This window comes from Trichosurus vulpecula, chromosome 6 (genome assembly GCF_011100635.1).
Source record: "Trichosurus vulpecula isolate mTriVul1 chromosome 6, mTriVul1.pri, whole genome shotgun sequence".
Taxonomy (NCBI): domain Eukaryota; kingdom Metazoa; phylum Chordata; class Mammalia; order Diprotodontia; family Phalangeridae; genus Trichosurus; species Trichosurus vulpecula.
The window spans coordinates 263730120-263747137 of record NC_050578.1 but is presented as its reverse complement, the minus strand read 5'-3'; the positions used below and the strand labels follow the sequence as shown (position 1 = coordinate 263747137).

Sequence of the window (17018 nt, the reverse complement as noted above, 5' to 3'; positions counted from 1 at the left end):
GGCTAGGAGTAGTCTGACAAGGCTGGAAGTGATCTTGTATAGAATCATTTTCTCTGTCCAGGGGTGAGGGAGTAACATCAGACCCTGTTGGAGGGGTATATAAACTGTGCATTCTAAACCCAAGGTGAGCTCAATTGCAGACTGCAGCTCCCATGCATGGACACACGCATGCCACCAACTTTAAGAGAAATAAACATAGACACAACCTAATTCTGCTTATCTTTCTTAGACTGAACTCTGAAAGTTGACAGTAAATAAAGTAGAAGTAGCCCAAGTCTTTGAAGTGAAATGAGATCCCTTTATGTGGAATATAGCCTGTGGTATTTCCGAATGGTGTGACAAACCCAGCCATGTGCATATACACACACATACATTAAATATACCATTAAACTGGATGTGTGGTATTAGTGCCATAAGGATTTATGGAGCCTGAAAAAAGGTGAATAACATCATTTCAGCAATTTGTAATTTTAGAGTGTTCCCTAGGCTCAGAAGGTATTAAGCATAGAATTATGGATCATATATTTGGTTGAGGCCTACTCACATTTTTTTATCCACTTTTAAATTTAAATTTAAAGAAATGTTTTATTGATGCAATCTTTTTTTTATATTACATACATTTACAAACTACTCCTTTTTTCTTCAGTGGTCTCTTGTAACAAAGTAAAACCATTAAATAAAGGTAACAATACGGTAAAATCCTATGAATATGCCTGTAACACTACATAATTATAGTGTACTTTCATTTTTTTTTAATTAATAGAATCTATACTCTCTATTTCCTACTCCCATCTCCTTGGGAAAAAAAAAGAATTAAAAACACTTTTGGAGAGTAAAAATATGTATATTCCAACCAAATTCTATCAATTGCTGTATACACACATACATATATATGTAACACATATACATAAAACACAGACACATATACATAGATACATACACACAGCCTCTATTTTTGTACACTAAATTTATCACTTTTATAAAATAGATAGCATGTTTCAATTGTTTGTTTTCTTAAATCATGAACGGTCCTTGTATTGATCATAGTTCTTGTAGCTTGGAAAAAAAAAACTTATATGAATTGATGCAGAAGAAAGGAGAACCAGATGAACAATTTCCACTGGAAGATCACTATTACAAAAATGAATAATTTTGAGAACTTTTATCAACTGAGGAAGAATGTAATTAGAAGGACCTAAATTATTATACAGTATCAATAATGAGCATGTATAAAGTTAATTTTAATGTTGGGCTTGTTAATTTATACAAAGTTTTGGAATATTTGGCTGAACAGAAGTGAAACACTATTTAAACCTGCATCAAGTTTATTTTTGTATTTTTATTGAAATTAATTCAAATAAAAATGTTTCCTCTTTCAAGTACATGGTAAAAAATTGTAGGGGAATTTTATATGCTCCCTTGTTGAGAGATAGAAATTCTCTATTGAGAGACAGAAACAAAAGACAAAAATGAAGAGACAAATATATTAGAAAATATTTACTTTTCTAGTAGTTTATGATGTGTTATATTAAATGATACAAGTGCTTAACATTCAATGACAATTTAAATTTATTTTATTAATTTATCTGTTCCTAGTTGCCTTCCATTGCTGGGAATTTACTGTCTGTCCCCATCACACTCCTATAGCTCCTGCCTCAGATTGTGGATCTCTTGTTTTACTCAAATACTTGTCAAACCATGTGCTTTTAAAACTTTGGAAAGGTTTGGTAAGGACTCTCTTCACAGCTTCCTTCACGTCCTTGTTCCTCAGGCTATAGATCATAGGATTCAGCATGGGGATCACTAGTGTGTAAAACAATGAAGCTATTTTATCAGTATCTAAGGAATGGTTTGACTGGGGCTGCAAATACATGAAAAGGAGTGTCCCATAGAAAACAGTGACGGCTATCATGTGGGAAGCACAGGTAGAGAAGGCTTTCTGTCTACCTTCTGCTGAACGTATCCTCAGGATGGCTAAGATGATGAGGGAGTAGGACACCAGGACAGTTGTTATGGAAAGGAAGAGATCCGTACCTGCACAGATGTACATTGCTGTCTCTGGCATACTGGTATCAGAACAAGATAAAACTAATAAAGGGATATTATCACAGTAAAAATGATTAATGACATTGGAAGAACAGTAGGACACGGAGAAAACACAAGAGGTGAGTGTCACTGCTACTGAGAAGCTATAAATGTACGCAAGGGCAACAAGTAGAATGCAAAGCTTCCGTGATACCACAACCATGTATAATAGGGGATTGCAAATAGCCACATAGCGGTCATAGGCCATGACAGCCAACATGAAATTCTCAGCAACAATGAAGACTAAGAAGCCTCCAAGTTGGGTTGCACATCCATAGTAGGAAATGGTTTTCTTCTCCACCAAGAAATTGACCAGCATCTGGGGAGCAATGACAGTAGAATTACCAAGATTGATGATAGCCAAGTGTCTAAGGAAAAAATACATGGGAGTTTGAAGTCGAGAATCAATACTAGTGAGTGTGATGATTGCCACATTTCCAGTTACTGTCACTCCATAGATTGCTAAGAAGATGAAGAAGAGGGGAACCTGAAGCTCTGGATCATCTGAGACTCCAATGAGAATGAATGTGGTCACATGGGAGAGATTTCCTGGAACCATTTTTGATTGGTTTCATCTGCTATGGGAATAAATGGAAAAACAGTTTAAAGTCAAGGATGATTTTTCTAGAACTTGTATATCAAGTAAACCACTAAATCCTGGGATTAATTGTTTGTTTCTTTTTTAAACTGTTTAGAGAAGCCTGTTTTAGATTTGAACAGATATTTTACCTGATTCCTGAACTTTGAGATGGTTTAAAAGAGCTGATTGTTAAATTTTCAGTGTGAGAATGTACACCTTGGAATTGGCAAAAGGCATAAATCCTGGCTTGATTTATTGTGTTGTTGAATGTCAAGACTTAAAAATGGAGGAAAAGTTAATAGTGAAGATTCAACTTAAAAATGCATATTGAGTACAGCCCCTCCACACACAGCTAGCTAGCTAGATAAGATAATAATGGTAGGTATCTTCCAGATTTAAGTCTCTGATCCTTGAATTAACAAAATTAATAGCTGCATAGCTGGAAAGCTGATATTTTCCTTGGCCTCTCTCACATATAGAAGAAGTGTATCAATCATGTAGAAAATGGTCAGTAAACGCCTGTGAGACACTACATTTAAATTTTACAGTAATTTTTAAATGACGTCTTGCCCAATCCACCTTAATTTTAGTACCCTCTCTCCATTGATTATCTAAAATTTATTCTGTCTACACCTTGTGGTGCATAGTGGCTTTCACGTTGTCTCCCTCATTTGATTGGGTGGTTCTTGAAAGCAGGCAATGTCTTTTGATTTTTTTTTTTAATATCCTCAGCAATTAGCAAAGATCTTGACACATAGCAGGATTTTAAACATTATTTATTGACAAGTTGATTGACAAATATCTGTCTTCTGAGGAAATCAATCACAATTTTTAAGTTCTGATGTTGCTATTTGTCAAGATAAGAATTGCCATGAGGGAAAAATATGTGGGGACTTTGGTAGATTCATGCTTGATATAAGTTCATAGTAACTATTCAATTCCATCCAAAAGTAAGTAAAATATTATGCTGAATTAATGGAAATATACTATTTAGAATGAACTGGAGTAATAGCCCAACTCTCGGTTGTCATGATGAAATCTCCTTTGTTTCCTTCTAGGCACAATATTTTAAGAAACATATTGACAAACTGGCAAATTTCTTTGATGGGAAGAATGCCCAAACTTTACCATGTAAATACTAGGTAAAGGAAGTGAAAATGATTGTCCTAGAGAAAATAAGACCTCGAATTGGTTGGGATAAAACATCTGTCTTCAAAAATTTAAAGAACTGTCAAAAAAAATTTTCTCGTTCTGCTTGGCTCATCAAGATAAAAATAAAAACAATCCATAAAAATGGCAGAAAATCAAATTTGACGGTAGTGGAGCCAAGATGGCAGACTTAGAGCAGGGACTGGCCTGATGGCTCCCCCAAATACCTTCAAATACCTCTAGAAAGTGACTCTGAACAAATTCCAGAGCAGCAGAACCCACAAAGTCACAGTCAGATTACCAACCCAAGATAACCTGAAAGGTCAACAGAAAGGGTCTGTTGTACTGGACTGAGAGAAAAGCACAGTCTAGTGCAGGCCCCACCATCATAGACCTGACTCCAGCAAAGCTGTAGCAGACCTTGGGAGACTGAATCACTGGCAACAGTGGTAGTTTCCAGACATCTCAGCCCACAGATGCTAGAGACAACTTAGAATGTCAGCAGAAGGGGTCTGTCAGAAATGGGTGAGAAACAAGCTCAGTCCTGTGCACGCCACAGCAAACCAGGAACAGACATTGGGAGTGAATGAATTAGCAGCTATAATGTCAGTGGCAGCAATGATGGTGGTGGCAGCAGTGGCAGTTGCTGTTCCTGGAGCTATCAGCCCACAGAAGGAATGTTTAAAAGTCACCTATTTTGACATCTGGGAACCAAAATGGCAGAGTAAGTGGTAAGTGGCTCTCACCCTCCCTTATTGACCTTGAAAAACCCAGAGAATATTGCCCCAGGAAAAATCCTGAAATAGTGGAACCAGCAGAAAGATGAAGTACAGCAGTCCTTTAGCTCGGGAGGCTAGGTGGAATAAAGGGAAAGGTCCTTGTTGCTGTGGCTGAAAGTGACCGGTACAGGACAAGAGACGTCTCAGCAAGCCATCAGCAAGCCCCACCTCAGCAAACCTGATCCGCAGGGTGGTGGAGCAGGAAAGCACCAATAGAGGCACGTACAATCTACCACCACCAGCTCCAGCTTTGCAACAGGCAAGCCACTAGACACCTACAGCCTCCAGCTGCAAGTACCTGATGCCCCAGGACATGAAACCAGTAATCAGGCCTCCAAACCCCAGCACAAGAAGCCTGGCACAGCACCCCTGTGCCCCAGAAGCAGAGATCAACTTTAAAAGCCAGAAAATAGGCAAACAACATGACCAAAAAGGAACAAAGCAAAACCATGACCATAGAGAAGTATCTGAAACCTTAAAGAAGATTATGAACTGGTTTTAAATCCAAAAACTTTCTTGGAAGAGCTCAAGAAGGATTCTAAAAATCAAATAAGAGGGGTAGAAGAAAAATTGAATACTTCCTTTAAAATACAATAGACAAAATGGAAAAAAAAATACACTGAGGAAAACATGTCCTTAAAAAATAGAACTGGCCAAATGGAAAAGGAAGTACAAAAAGTAACTGAAGAAAACAATTCATTAAAAATTAGATTTGGGCAAGCGGAAGCTAACAACTCTATGAAACATCAAGAATCTATCAAACAAAATCAAAAGAATAATGAAAAAGAAGAAAACATAAAATACCTAATATGAAAAAACTGACCTGGAAAATAAATCCAGGAAAGATGATTTAAGAATTATTGTTCAACCTGAAAGCCATTATCAAAAAAAGGAGCCTGGAGAGCATCTTTCAAGAACTCATCAAGGAAAATTGCCCTGAGATCCCAGAACCAGAAGGTAAGATTGTCTTCAAAAGAAGCCACTGATTACCTGCTGAAAGAGATCCCAAAATGAAGATGACAAAGAACATTGTAGCCAAATCCCAGAATTGTCAGGTCAAGGAGAAAATACTGCAAGCAGCCAGAAAGAAACGATTTAAATGTCATGGAACCAGAGTCAGGAGTACACAGGACCTTGCAGCTTCTATGTTAAAAGATCAGAGGGCTTGGAATACAATATTGCATAAGGCAAATGAGATGGGATTACAATCAAGGATCAACAACCCAGCAAAATTAAGCATAATCTTTCAGGGGAGGAGATAGGACACTCAATGAAATAGGGGACTTCCAGATTTTTCTGATGAAAAGACTAGAGCTCAATAGCAAATTTGATTTTCAACTACAAGAGTCAAGAGAGGCATAAAAAGGTAAACAGGAAAGAAAAAAACATGTTATTTATAAGGGCAAACTGTTTACATCCATACAAGCGAAGATGACACTTGTAGCTATTGAGAACTGTATTGTTTTTAAACCAATTAAAAGGAGTATACACAGGCAGAGGGTGTGGGTATAAGTTGACTTTGATGTGATAATAAAAAGTCTAAGTGAAGAAAAGAGATTGTACTGGGAGAAGAGGAAAGAAAGAGACAGAAAAGGGTAAATCACATCTCATGAAAAGGCACAAAAACCTATTGCAGTAGAGGGAAAGAAGAGAGGGAGATGAGTGTTATTTGAAACTTATTCTCATCAGAATTGTTTCAAAGAGGGAATAACATAATCAGGCAGACAAATCTTACTTGCCTTATAGGAAGTAGGAGGGGAAAGGGGAATGAAAAGGGAGGGTTCTGATAGAAGAGAGGGCAGATTAAGGCGGGTCATAGTTGAAAACAAAACACTAGTGAGGAGGGAAAGGGAAAAAAGGAAGAGAAAAGCATAAAGGAGGGAGGGGAAATACGACAGAGAGAAAGACACAGATATAATCATAACTGTGAATATGAATGGGATGAATGCTCCCATAAAACCAAAGCAGATAGCAGAATGAATTAAGAACCATTATCCTACAATACCTTGTTTACAACAGACACATTTGACTCAGAGGGAAACACACAAAGTAAAGGTAAAAAGCTGGAGTACAACATACTATACTTCAGCTGAAGTTAAAAAAAAAAAAGCAGGGGTAACAATCCTGATCTCAGAGAAAGCAAAAGCAGAAATACATCTAATTAAAACAAGGAAGGAAACTACATCCTGCTAATAGAAGTAATGAAGTAATATCATTACTAAACATATGTGCAACAAGTGGTATAGTATCCATATTCTTAGAGGAAAAGCTAAGGCAGTTACAGGAAGAAACAGACAACAAAATTATACTAGTGTGAGGCCTCCCCATCTCCCTCTCAGAACTAGATAATAGTAACAACAAAATAAATGAGAAAGAAGACAAGGAGATGAATAGAACTTTAGAAAAGTTAGATATGGATGACCTCTGGAGAAAATTAAATGGGGATATAAATGAATATACCTCTTTTCTCATTGGTACATGGCACCTACACAAAAACTGACCATGTATTAGGGCTTTAAAACCTCACAATCCAATGCAGAAAGGCAGAAATATTAAGTGCATGTTCTTCAGATCATGATGCAATAAAAATTATATGTAATGAAGGGCCATGTAAAGATAAATTAAAATTTAATTGGAAACTAAATAATCTAATCCTAAAGAATGAATGAGTGAAAAAACAAATCACAGAAACAACCAATAACTTCATCCAAGATAATGACCATAATGAGACCACATATGATAACTTATAGGATGCAGCAAAAACAGTTCTCAGGGGAAGTTTTATATCTCTAAATGCTTACATGAATAAAATAGAGAAAGAAGAGATCAACGAATTGGCCATGCAACTAATAAAGCTAGAACAAAAAGAACAAATTTAAAATCTCCAAATAGATACCAAATTAGAAATTCTGAAAACTAAAGAAAGGATTAATAAAATTGAAAATTGAAAAAAAAAAACTTGAACTAATAAAAAAACTAAGAGCTGGTTCTATGGGAAATAAACAATAAAATAGATAAACCTTTGGTTAATTTGATTAAAAGAAGAAAAGTCTATAGATTTCAAAGTCTATTGCCTTAAGTTGCCCAACAGTACAGCTAAGATCACAAGGACAATTAAAACAATGGTACAGTGTCACATTAAGTTAGCTTTGTGGGGACAATACTTTATTATGCTGCTTGGGAAACTTGTTAATTATTATAATATTTAAAATGAACTTTATGTGATCTTCACCCAAAATGTCAGTTGACCCCAGTAACTTTTGAAGAATACTGGAGATGGCTGCAAGGAATTTGGGGTTGCATCAGACCCTAAATCCACCCAAAATAGTTGTGTTGGGTCCTAATGGCCAGATCTTGTTTGGATCTACCCAAGCTTCTGTTTTGTGTTCTCTTTTGTTTGGGCTTCACACAAATTTTCTGGAATGTTGACATTTATTCATATCCATCTCAATCTACCTTGCTTTCAAGTTGACCTCTTAGTAAAACTTCCCAACTGCATATATGTGGTTCATCTTTGGATATCCTTGTCTAAATCTACATGATGTAAACCTTCCAGAAGCTGGGTGAGAGGGAGCCATATGTTCTTTCTAGCCTGTGCACTTCTAACAAATAATGTAACAAATTGCTTTCTAAAACAATTTCAGATTTTGACATTTGTTCTCATTAACAACAACTTAGAAGACTAATGATCATCCCCCCAAAAAATCTCCATGCCAATGACTGATGGGATTGATTATGGTGGGTAACCTATAGAAGTAGCAAGATATGACATTGACATATCAGCAGTAATCCAAGAAGATATTGAGACCCAAGCAAAAGGTCCTTCTCAAGTCAGAACAAAGCCGAGAATTCCTCATTCCCTCTTCCTATAATATAGTAGGGGACCATCATTTCTCAATACTTTCAATATTTTTCCACAGCCTTGCTCCAATGGCTTTCCTTTTTGTGAAATTCTAGCTCCTTGAAAGAGTAGTCCTCTTATTACATATTCATCGTGTTTCATGTGTGGAAGAGTGGAAATGGTCATTTTCCTTCTGGAACTCAATCCCTAAACAGAAGGTATGGATCACCATTTTTCATCTTTTTCGTAGGCTTTTTCCTTCTTCTTCTTTTAGCAGGTCACCTTGACCTAGTCTGAGACAAGCAGTAATCATATTCTAGAATGTTATCACTTACTTTAACAAGCAGGGGTTAGGTAGGGAATGAGAGAACAATTGTCACAAATTCCTTTAAACCATTATGTGTCACCATCTGTGGGAGACTTTAAAACTTTGTCCAAATCTACCTGGCTCACCCAATCATTCCAGAAAATTCATGCCTTTAGTCATCAGAACATCAGAAACAAGCTCCTAGGATTCCACTTTCCAGAAGCTAAAATATCTACATAACACCTACAAAAATCATTCTTATAGTAGCATATACTCTTTCAGGGATATTTAACTTCCGAAGAAGGAGGCCTTTAGTTCAACTATTCCTTTCACTTAGATAATTTATATTCAACTACTTTGCACAAACCTCATGACTGTTTTCACCTACAAATGGTTCAATGCTTTATCTGGATTGTTCATTATTTCCAAAAATATACTCAATACTCTAGTATCAAGTGTGCTGCATTTAATATTCAGCTTTCATTTTCCTGCTTAAGCTTTAAGCATACAATTGTCCCATTCAGATCAGGTTTCACCTGTACTCCCTCCTCAGGACTGCCTGAACATGTATCACACTAGTTGTACTTAAAGAATGCAATACCATTGTGTCAACTTCCTAGGCAAAATGTGATTGAGAGTTGAAATTCTTCCCCTTAGCTATCAAATATAGCTTTCTTTAACCCAAGGCAAATTATTGTGTTCCCTAGAGTACAGTAGCTATTGTTTGGTCAGGTTTTAGTTATGTCTGACTCTTGGTGACCCCATTTGAGGTTTGCCTGGGAAAGATACTAAAGTAATTTGCCATTTCCTTCTCCAACTCTTTTTACAGATGATGAAACTGAGGCCAACAGGGTTAAGTGCATTGCTGAGGTTGACACAGTGAATCAGTATTAGGGAAGATTTGACTCATCTTCCTGAGTTCTAGCTGGGCACTCTATCCACTGAGCCATAAAGCTTTCCCTAGTAAGTAGTACTCTACCATTAGTGCAGATAGTCAAGAGTTCCTAATTCCTCATTTCCCTTCCTGTCTGATATCACTTGAGAGATACAGGATGTATAAAAGGGTGTTTGGATTTAGAGGAATGGGAGGATAGGAGAGGGATTGTTAGAGAGGGAGTAAGTTAAGTAATAGGAGAGCAAGTTAGAAGGTAGATGTAAAGTAGAGGAGTTAGGAGAGATAGGAAAAAAAAGAGATATACACAAATATAAAAATGAGAAACACAAATATAGAAATGGGATTCAACGTTAGGAAGTCATGTTGTAACTGATTATCAAGCTAGAACAAAGCTGAGAATTCCTCTCCACTCCCTCCTTTCCTACCTCTGATCAGCTGTGTGATCCATCTTGAGTTGATTAATCTCCCAGTATCCTAAACAGCTGTCTAAGAGTTTGAACAAGAGTTGCAGATATATTGAAGGAAATCTGTACAAACTTGGGGAAAAAAAGCTCATGATGAAAATAGAAAATGTTCAATAGATTTTCCTTTTCTATTTTAAGCTCATAACTTATTTTCTAGAAAAGATATTTGAATAGTGTGCAATCCTTGGGCTCAGAAGCAGAAATAACATTCCAGACCTTAGTGTAATGACTATCTATGCAACATGTTGCTGACTTAATTAGCACACTGAAGGCTGCTTCCTTTTTGATCACATTGTTCTGCTCTGGTAAAAATAGATAGACAGATAGATAGATAGATAGATAGAGAGAGAGAGAGAGAGAGAGAGAGAGAGAGAGAGAGAGAGAGAGAGAGAGAGAGAGAGAAACAACAGAGTGATACTGCAGCCTACCTGTTGAGGCGAAAAGTTCTGTCCTAACCTTGTAAGGCCCAGACAAATGAAGTTTGTTAGGGTTTTTCCTTGCTCCTGAAGCATCTAGAGACTTCTGATTAGTAATAAATCACAGTCTCCAGCCTCATGTGACATGGAAAAAAATTCCCCAATTTACATAGCCTTCCTCAAGGGAACAAAGCAATATTAGGGACTCATTACTCTGGTCTCTTTCCATCATCCTTCTCCTCAAGTGAATACAGGAAAAGAATTTGGGAATTGAAGTTAGTATTTGTACTACTTTTTTCTGGTGGAATATTGCCAGGAATGATTTTTAACACATAGAAAAAAAATTGACTGAATAGGTCACAGTTAGCTTTCCCAGACCCTATGCTAGCTAGTCTCATCCTAAATATTTCTTATTTATTCCCACTGCTGCTCTCACTTCACCTTTCCTTCCTAGATTGTCCCCTCCAACTTCCCTCTTTGAATTTCACCATCATTTAGTAAATTAATATATGTGAACTGGTTCAACTGGTTTGGCCTCTCTAATTTCCCTGACACCAAAATGGCCATTGACTTGACAAATAAGTGTTAACTCAGCTATATGGATAGCTTCTGTGGGAGCAAAACCAGATACCATGCTATCTTTTCTTACATTTATGTATTGGCCAGTTGCCAACAAAAATATATATACAGGATAAATGTGAAATAATCAACTTAGTGAAGGCACTAGAATTTAAGGCAATTTAGGCAATGTGGCAAGAGCTACTGCCCAAATCTATGATTCTTCTTCCAGCTTACTTGAACCAGTAGTTCCCCCTAGTCCCAATCAATGCCATCACTCTGGGTACTTACTCTCAGTGTCTCTGCCAAGCTACATTTCAGAAAATATAATCTCTACTTTTGGAGAAGGAAATGGTGATTTACCCCAGTATCTTTGTGAAGAAAACCCCAAATGGAATCATGAAGAATCAGATATGACTAAAATAACTGAACAATAATAATCTTTGCTTTGGAAACTGTGTTGCCATATTGTTGGTGCAGGAAGGATGTCTATCTGGGTGTGGGCAAATAAGTGGGAGTGCAGAGAGAGTCTAAAAATGAGCATATCACTACTATATATTTTTCTAAAAGAAAAAAAGGGGAGGGATTTAGAAGGAGTCTAGAACAAACTTGGTTTTGTTAATACCTGATCAAATTAATAAATGATGGCAAATATCAAAGTGAAAAGTGAAGAAAGAGGGCATTCCAGGAAGGAATAAAAAGTGAGAATAACAATGAAAATAAATGAAGAATTTTAAGGATTAAGCCAGTTATATTAGGATACAGGTGAGCTGAAGTGAGACATTTTTTAAAACAATATGTATGTAATACAAGTCTACAATTCCATGCAAAATCTTCTTCATATGTACTTTGTATACTGTAAAAGTTATGTTTTTTAATTATTATAAAGTTCATCAAAAAGGAATATATACAATATGATATATTGTATATAAACATGTCTCACATGTTTCTACGTATATATATCATATATATGTATATTGGGTATCTTATATATTATCTATAAATACAATGTACATATTTGTGTGTTTACATATAAATACAAACATACATATATATGTTTATATGTGTATATATATACATATATACGTGCACATATCTTTTTTTTCATAACCCAGACATACCCAAAGGTTAAGGAAAAGGAACATAAAATCATAGTGTATGTGTGTGTGTGTGTTTGTTTGTGTGTGCATCACAATTTAAATTAAAACACCATCTTGGGAAACATCCTGTCTTTTCTACTTCTTGCCAATTAACATTGATAAATTTGAGCTACCATCTTTAGTGTCCATAATTCATGTTCAGTTCACTAGGATCTCAAAAGACTTAGAGTTTAAAATAATCTTGGAGATGCTGAATGGTACATTGGAAAGAAAACTGGATTTTGGGGGGAAAACACTGTTGGTGTATAACCTCTGCACTGTAATCCATACCTCCGTGACCTTGGGCAAGTCTCCTCAATTTCACTGGCCTCATTTCCTCATCTATAGCACTGAGAGGGAATGGCCTGCACTGTTTCCATGGATCCTTCTAGCCATATTCTATGAGCCTATAAATTAAGTTGTAGATGTCTCTCTAGTCATCAACAATGAACATTGAGGACATAATCTAATGTTCACATTAACATTAAACCTGTATCAGACTGCTCCCAACTCCAAGATTGCTGTGGAACAGTCACTGAGTTTGGTTGTTGGAGGACTCTGATTCCAGTCCCAGCCCTCATACTTCTTATTGGTATAACTTCTCTTTAAGTTATTTTAGCCATCTAAAAGTCACTTTCCTTCTTGACACAACAAGGGAGATATGTTGTATGATCTTAAGGTCTCTTTCAGCTCTCAATTTATGACATTATCACGTCAGTGGACAGAACTCTAGTCATGCAGTAAGGAAGATCTAAGTTCAAATATAACCACAGACATTTACTAGCTGTGTGACTTTGGGCAAGTCATTTAAAGTGTGTATGCCTCAATTTTCTCACCTGTAAAATGTAGCTAATAATAGAACCTATCTCCCAGGGTACGTGTGAGGACAAAATGAGATCATATTTGTAAAGTGCTTTGTGAACCTTAAAGTACTATATAACTAATAGCTATCTAGGGCAGAAAAGGATGCAAGAGGTTATTTAGCTCAACCTATTCATTTTACTCTTGAGGAAAATGAAATCTAGTCGGGGTAAGTTACTTGTCCAAGGCCATAAAGCCAAGAAGTGACCAAGCAAAGGTGAAGACTCTCATCATGTGATTTCAAACTAGGTACTTTTTTCCACCACAATAAACTCCTTTCAAGCATCTTGTTTCTAGGATCTCCAAACATTACTCCACTTTTTTTTTTCATCAGAGGACCAATCCTTTTGAGTATTTGCAGTAGTCATCGAAACTGATTTTATATACAATGATCCTTTTAGCTACCCACAAAGATTAGCAATTTAAAAATCAAAACAAAACAATAGCTTTAGCAATTCTGGCAGCAACTACAACAACAACAAGAAAAAAAAAAAACTACCCTAGAATTTGTTTCTCAATAAAACCCCAAACAAACCGCAAGGAGGGCTCTTTTTCTTCCAACAAAATATTTTTAAATGAGGTTTTGCATATAATTTCTCAATAACACTCATCTCACCTACCTCTCACTATTTAGCTACATTTTTACCCACTTTGCACTTTTTCCAACCCCAAAAGGATCTTAATTCCAAATGGGCTCCTATGCATGGATACATTCATGCTGTCCTGCTTTGAGATAAATAAACACTGATATAACCTAATCCTGTTTGTCTTTCTTAGACCAAACTCTGAAGGTTGACAAAGTGCACACTACCCCAAACCCCATCCTCCCACAATAACAGAATCAGAACCCTGTCTTATTATAAGAATGGTAGTAGTCCAACAAAAGGGATCAATAAATTGTCTATATCTTAAAATGCAGGCATCCTTTCATCCTCATTGCCCAATGTTTATTAGAAATCATGATTTCACAGTATGGCAGAGGCATCCTCAGAAGTCTGATCCTCTCACACTTGGTCTAATTCTATGTATGTACATATGCATGTGTGTGTGTGCATCTCTATGTGTGTATTTTACATATATGTGTATATATATATATATACATATACACACACACACATATACAGATATCCCTTCTACATCACAACTTTCCCCATTATGGTTTTGCTATATGTCAGGTTGGCATTGTCATAAGAAATTAAATGGGAATTTGGGGGAAGTTTTGTGGAAGCCACAAACAATAGGTGAAGCTCAACTGATGACAGAGAAAAAGTTTAGAAACTCAGAAATGCATAAAATATATGTATAATATCAATATATGTGATCTTTTAATGCACTGTAAACACCCCATTAAAAAAGAATTCAGACTTTTTCTCAGGTACAAAGGGAAGGCCAAAAACTTGTATGTGGAATTTCCAGATTGCAGGGGCATCACACCCCTAACCTCCCCTGGCCCCTCTCATGTGGGAGGGATAACTATATATAACTATAACTATATATATATATATATATATATATGTGTGTGTGTGTGTGTGTGTGTGTGTGTGTGTGTATGTGTCTGTGTATATATATATATATAACTTACATACATATACACATATACATATATATGCATATATACATCGTGCATGCATCTCATGTGCATATTTCATTTGCTCATGTGTCTGTACCGCATTTATATATATAAATATATATATATATATACACACACACATATATATACCATAAAGATTACTACACGTAAAACTATATATCTTTATCTATCTGTCATCCATCCATCAATTTAGTGATATCCCCTATAAAGATCTTTATTCTAAGTCAGCACCCAGGAAGGGAGTCTTATTAGGTAAAAACAGACCTTGTGTCAATAGAATATATCATGAGGGAACCATTCTCTTTTCACGTTTGCCCTATGTGAATTCTACCTCAGCCTCTTTGCCCCCAAGGGTTGGGCTATATCTCCTGAGATGATTCCCAGGAGAAATCGTCAGAAGCCAGAAGAAAAAAATGTTATAAGTGACCTGAATCAGATTGAATCTGCTTAACCCCTTCTCTCTGTTTCTCTAGTCCACAGGCAAGGTCAAAAACTCTCAAGTTTGGAAGAAATTCTGATGCATGGTAGAAACTGCTCATTTTTTGTAATTGATTTAATGAAAGGATTTTAATGTGTTAACGACTGGCATTGATACAATTTTTTTTAAATGCACTATCTCCTTGGGCCTCAAAAGGATTCTCTGAGTTCGAGAATTATCGGTACTATTTCCCTTTTTTAAAGTGTGAATCAACATACATCTATTAAGTGCCTTCTATTCCCAAATCAACTTCCTCATCATCCTGCAGTGATTTGAAGTGTCTGAGTCTGGATCTGAACCCAGGTCATGCCAACGGCCAGTCAATTCTGCCGTTAATTATACTGTGATGCTTCTCTGGTAAGTTGAGGGAATGAACCGGCCCAGAGACAAGTTTTTCTTAACCTTCATAAGGATGGAATAATCAGAATGAAGACATATGTTATATTTCACATAAGTTTACAGATATCCATAATCTTGTTAGGTCCTTACAAAAGCCTTGCAATGTAGAGAAAGCACAATTATTGTTATATCCCTTTTGTGTATTGAGGAAACTGAAGCATGGAAAGATTATATGAAAGAAATAGGCATTTAGTTGACACAGTGGATAAGGGGAGAGGGGAAGGGGAATAAGCATATATTAAGCTCCTACTGTATGCTAGGCACTGTGCTAAGCACTTGGGATTGTTATCTAAATACTAGTGAATAATAATGATGATAGCTTTTATAGCATTTCTCTATTACTATGTTTCAGGAACTATGCTGTGTTAAAAATATTATCTCATTTTATCTCACAACTATCCTGGGAGGTAGGTGATGTTTTTTCTCCCAATTTATAGTTAAGGAGACAAAGGCAAATAAAGGGTCACACAGCTAGTAAATTTCTGAATTTTAATAATTTAAATACAGGTCTTCCTGCGTCCAGCACTCTCTCTACTGTGCCACCTAGCTGCTTCTAATAAAAAATCAGAGATTTGAGTTTGAACCCTGCCTCAGACAGCTACTTACTACCCCCTATATGGATGATCCTGGACAAATCATTTAAATTCCCTCTGCCTCAAATTCCTCATCTGTAAAATTAGGATAAAAGTATTACCTACCTCACACTTTCGCTGTGAGGATAAAATGAGATATCACATGAAGAACACTTTGCAATACTTTAAGCATTATAAATGCTACTCATTCTTACTGCTATACTAAAGAGTACATAACTCTTAAGTGGTTAATGTGAGGATTCCAGTGTAGAATTTTAACATCATAATCAGCATTTCTTTCACTTTACTATCCCATCATGATAAAGAGTCCTACCACTTGGCAAATGGAGAGAACTTCTTGGAGGAATCTTATTTGGAGAATTCGGCAATAGACCCATGCATTTTCAGGTTCCTCTGAAGTACTTATTTCAGGAAGATGAGAATATCATCCAGCCAGAACAAAGAGATTAAAGGCCTCAGGACAGAGAAGAAGTAAAAGAAGTTAATTCATCTGTGCTGAGTTCAGGTAAATATCTTTCAGTTGTAATATTTATATTACAGAAGTGGTACAACCTGTTGCATTTGCAGTCTTGATGTGAGGAAGAGATGGGCTTGTGAGAAGGATGGTGTATTAATTCTAAGTAAATTTCCCAAATCAACTTCTAGTGTCTATTTTCCCCCAGTCTTATAAACTTTCATGTAATTACCAGTATCCTTTCTGAAAGATTTCTTTCTAATCAGCTTTTCTTTCTGAAATATCAACCAATTTTTCCCATGGCGTGTGGAATCTTTCTGATGTCTGCTTTGGTAACGATTGGGGCCATAATTAATTTCCTCTTTTTTTCTCCCTTTTCATCCTAGCAGTAATAAGACTTAAAAAGCTATATTCTAATCTGTTGTTATC

At 36.2% G+C, this 17018-nt stretch overlaps 1 protein-coding gene across 1 annotated transcript; it reads right to left on the bottom strand.

Moving 5' to 3' along the window:
• Nucleotides 1–1633: 1633 nt before the first annotated feature.
• LOC118855068 (olfactory receptor 8J2-like) lies at nt 1634–2644 on the bottom strand. Its single transcript, XM_036765192.1, has one exon. It carries the CDS (start codon nt 2642–2644, stop codon nt 1634–1636), a length of 1011 nt encoding a protein of 336 aa, XP_036621087.1.
• Between the last annotated feature and the right edge of the window lie 14374 nt (nt 2645–17018).

Bases quoted from the DNA above. Each gene is read 5' to 3' on its own strand.
- LOC118855068 (XM_036765192.1), bottom strand. From the start codon at position 2,644: ATGGTTCCAGGAAATCTCTCCCATGTGACCACATTCATTCTCATTGGA.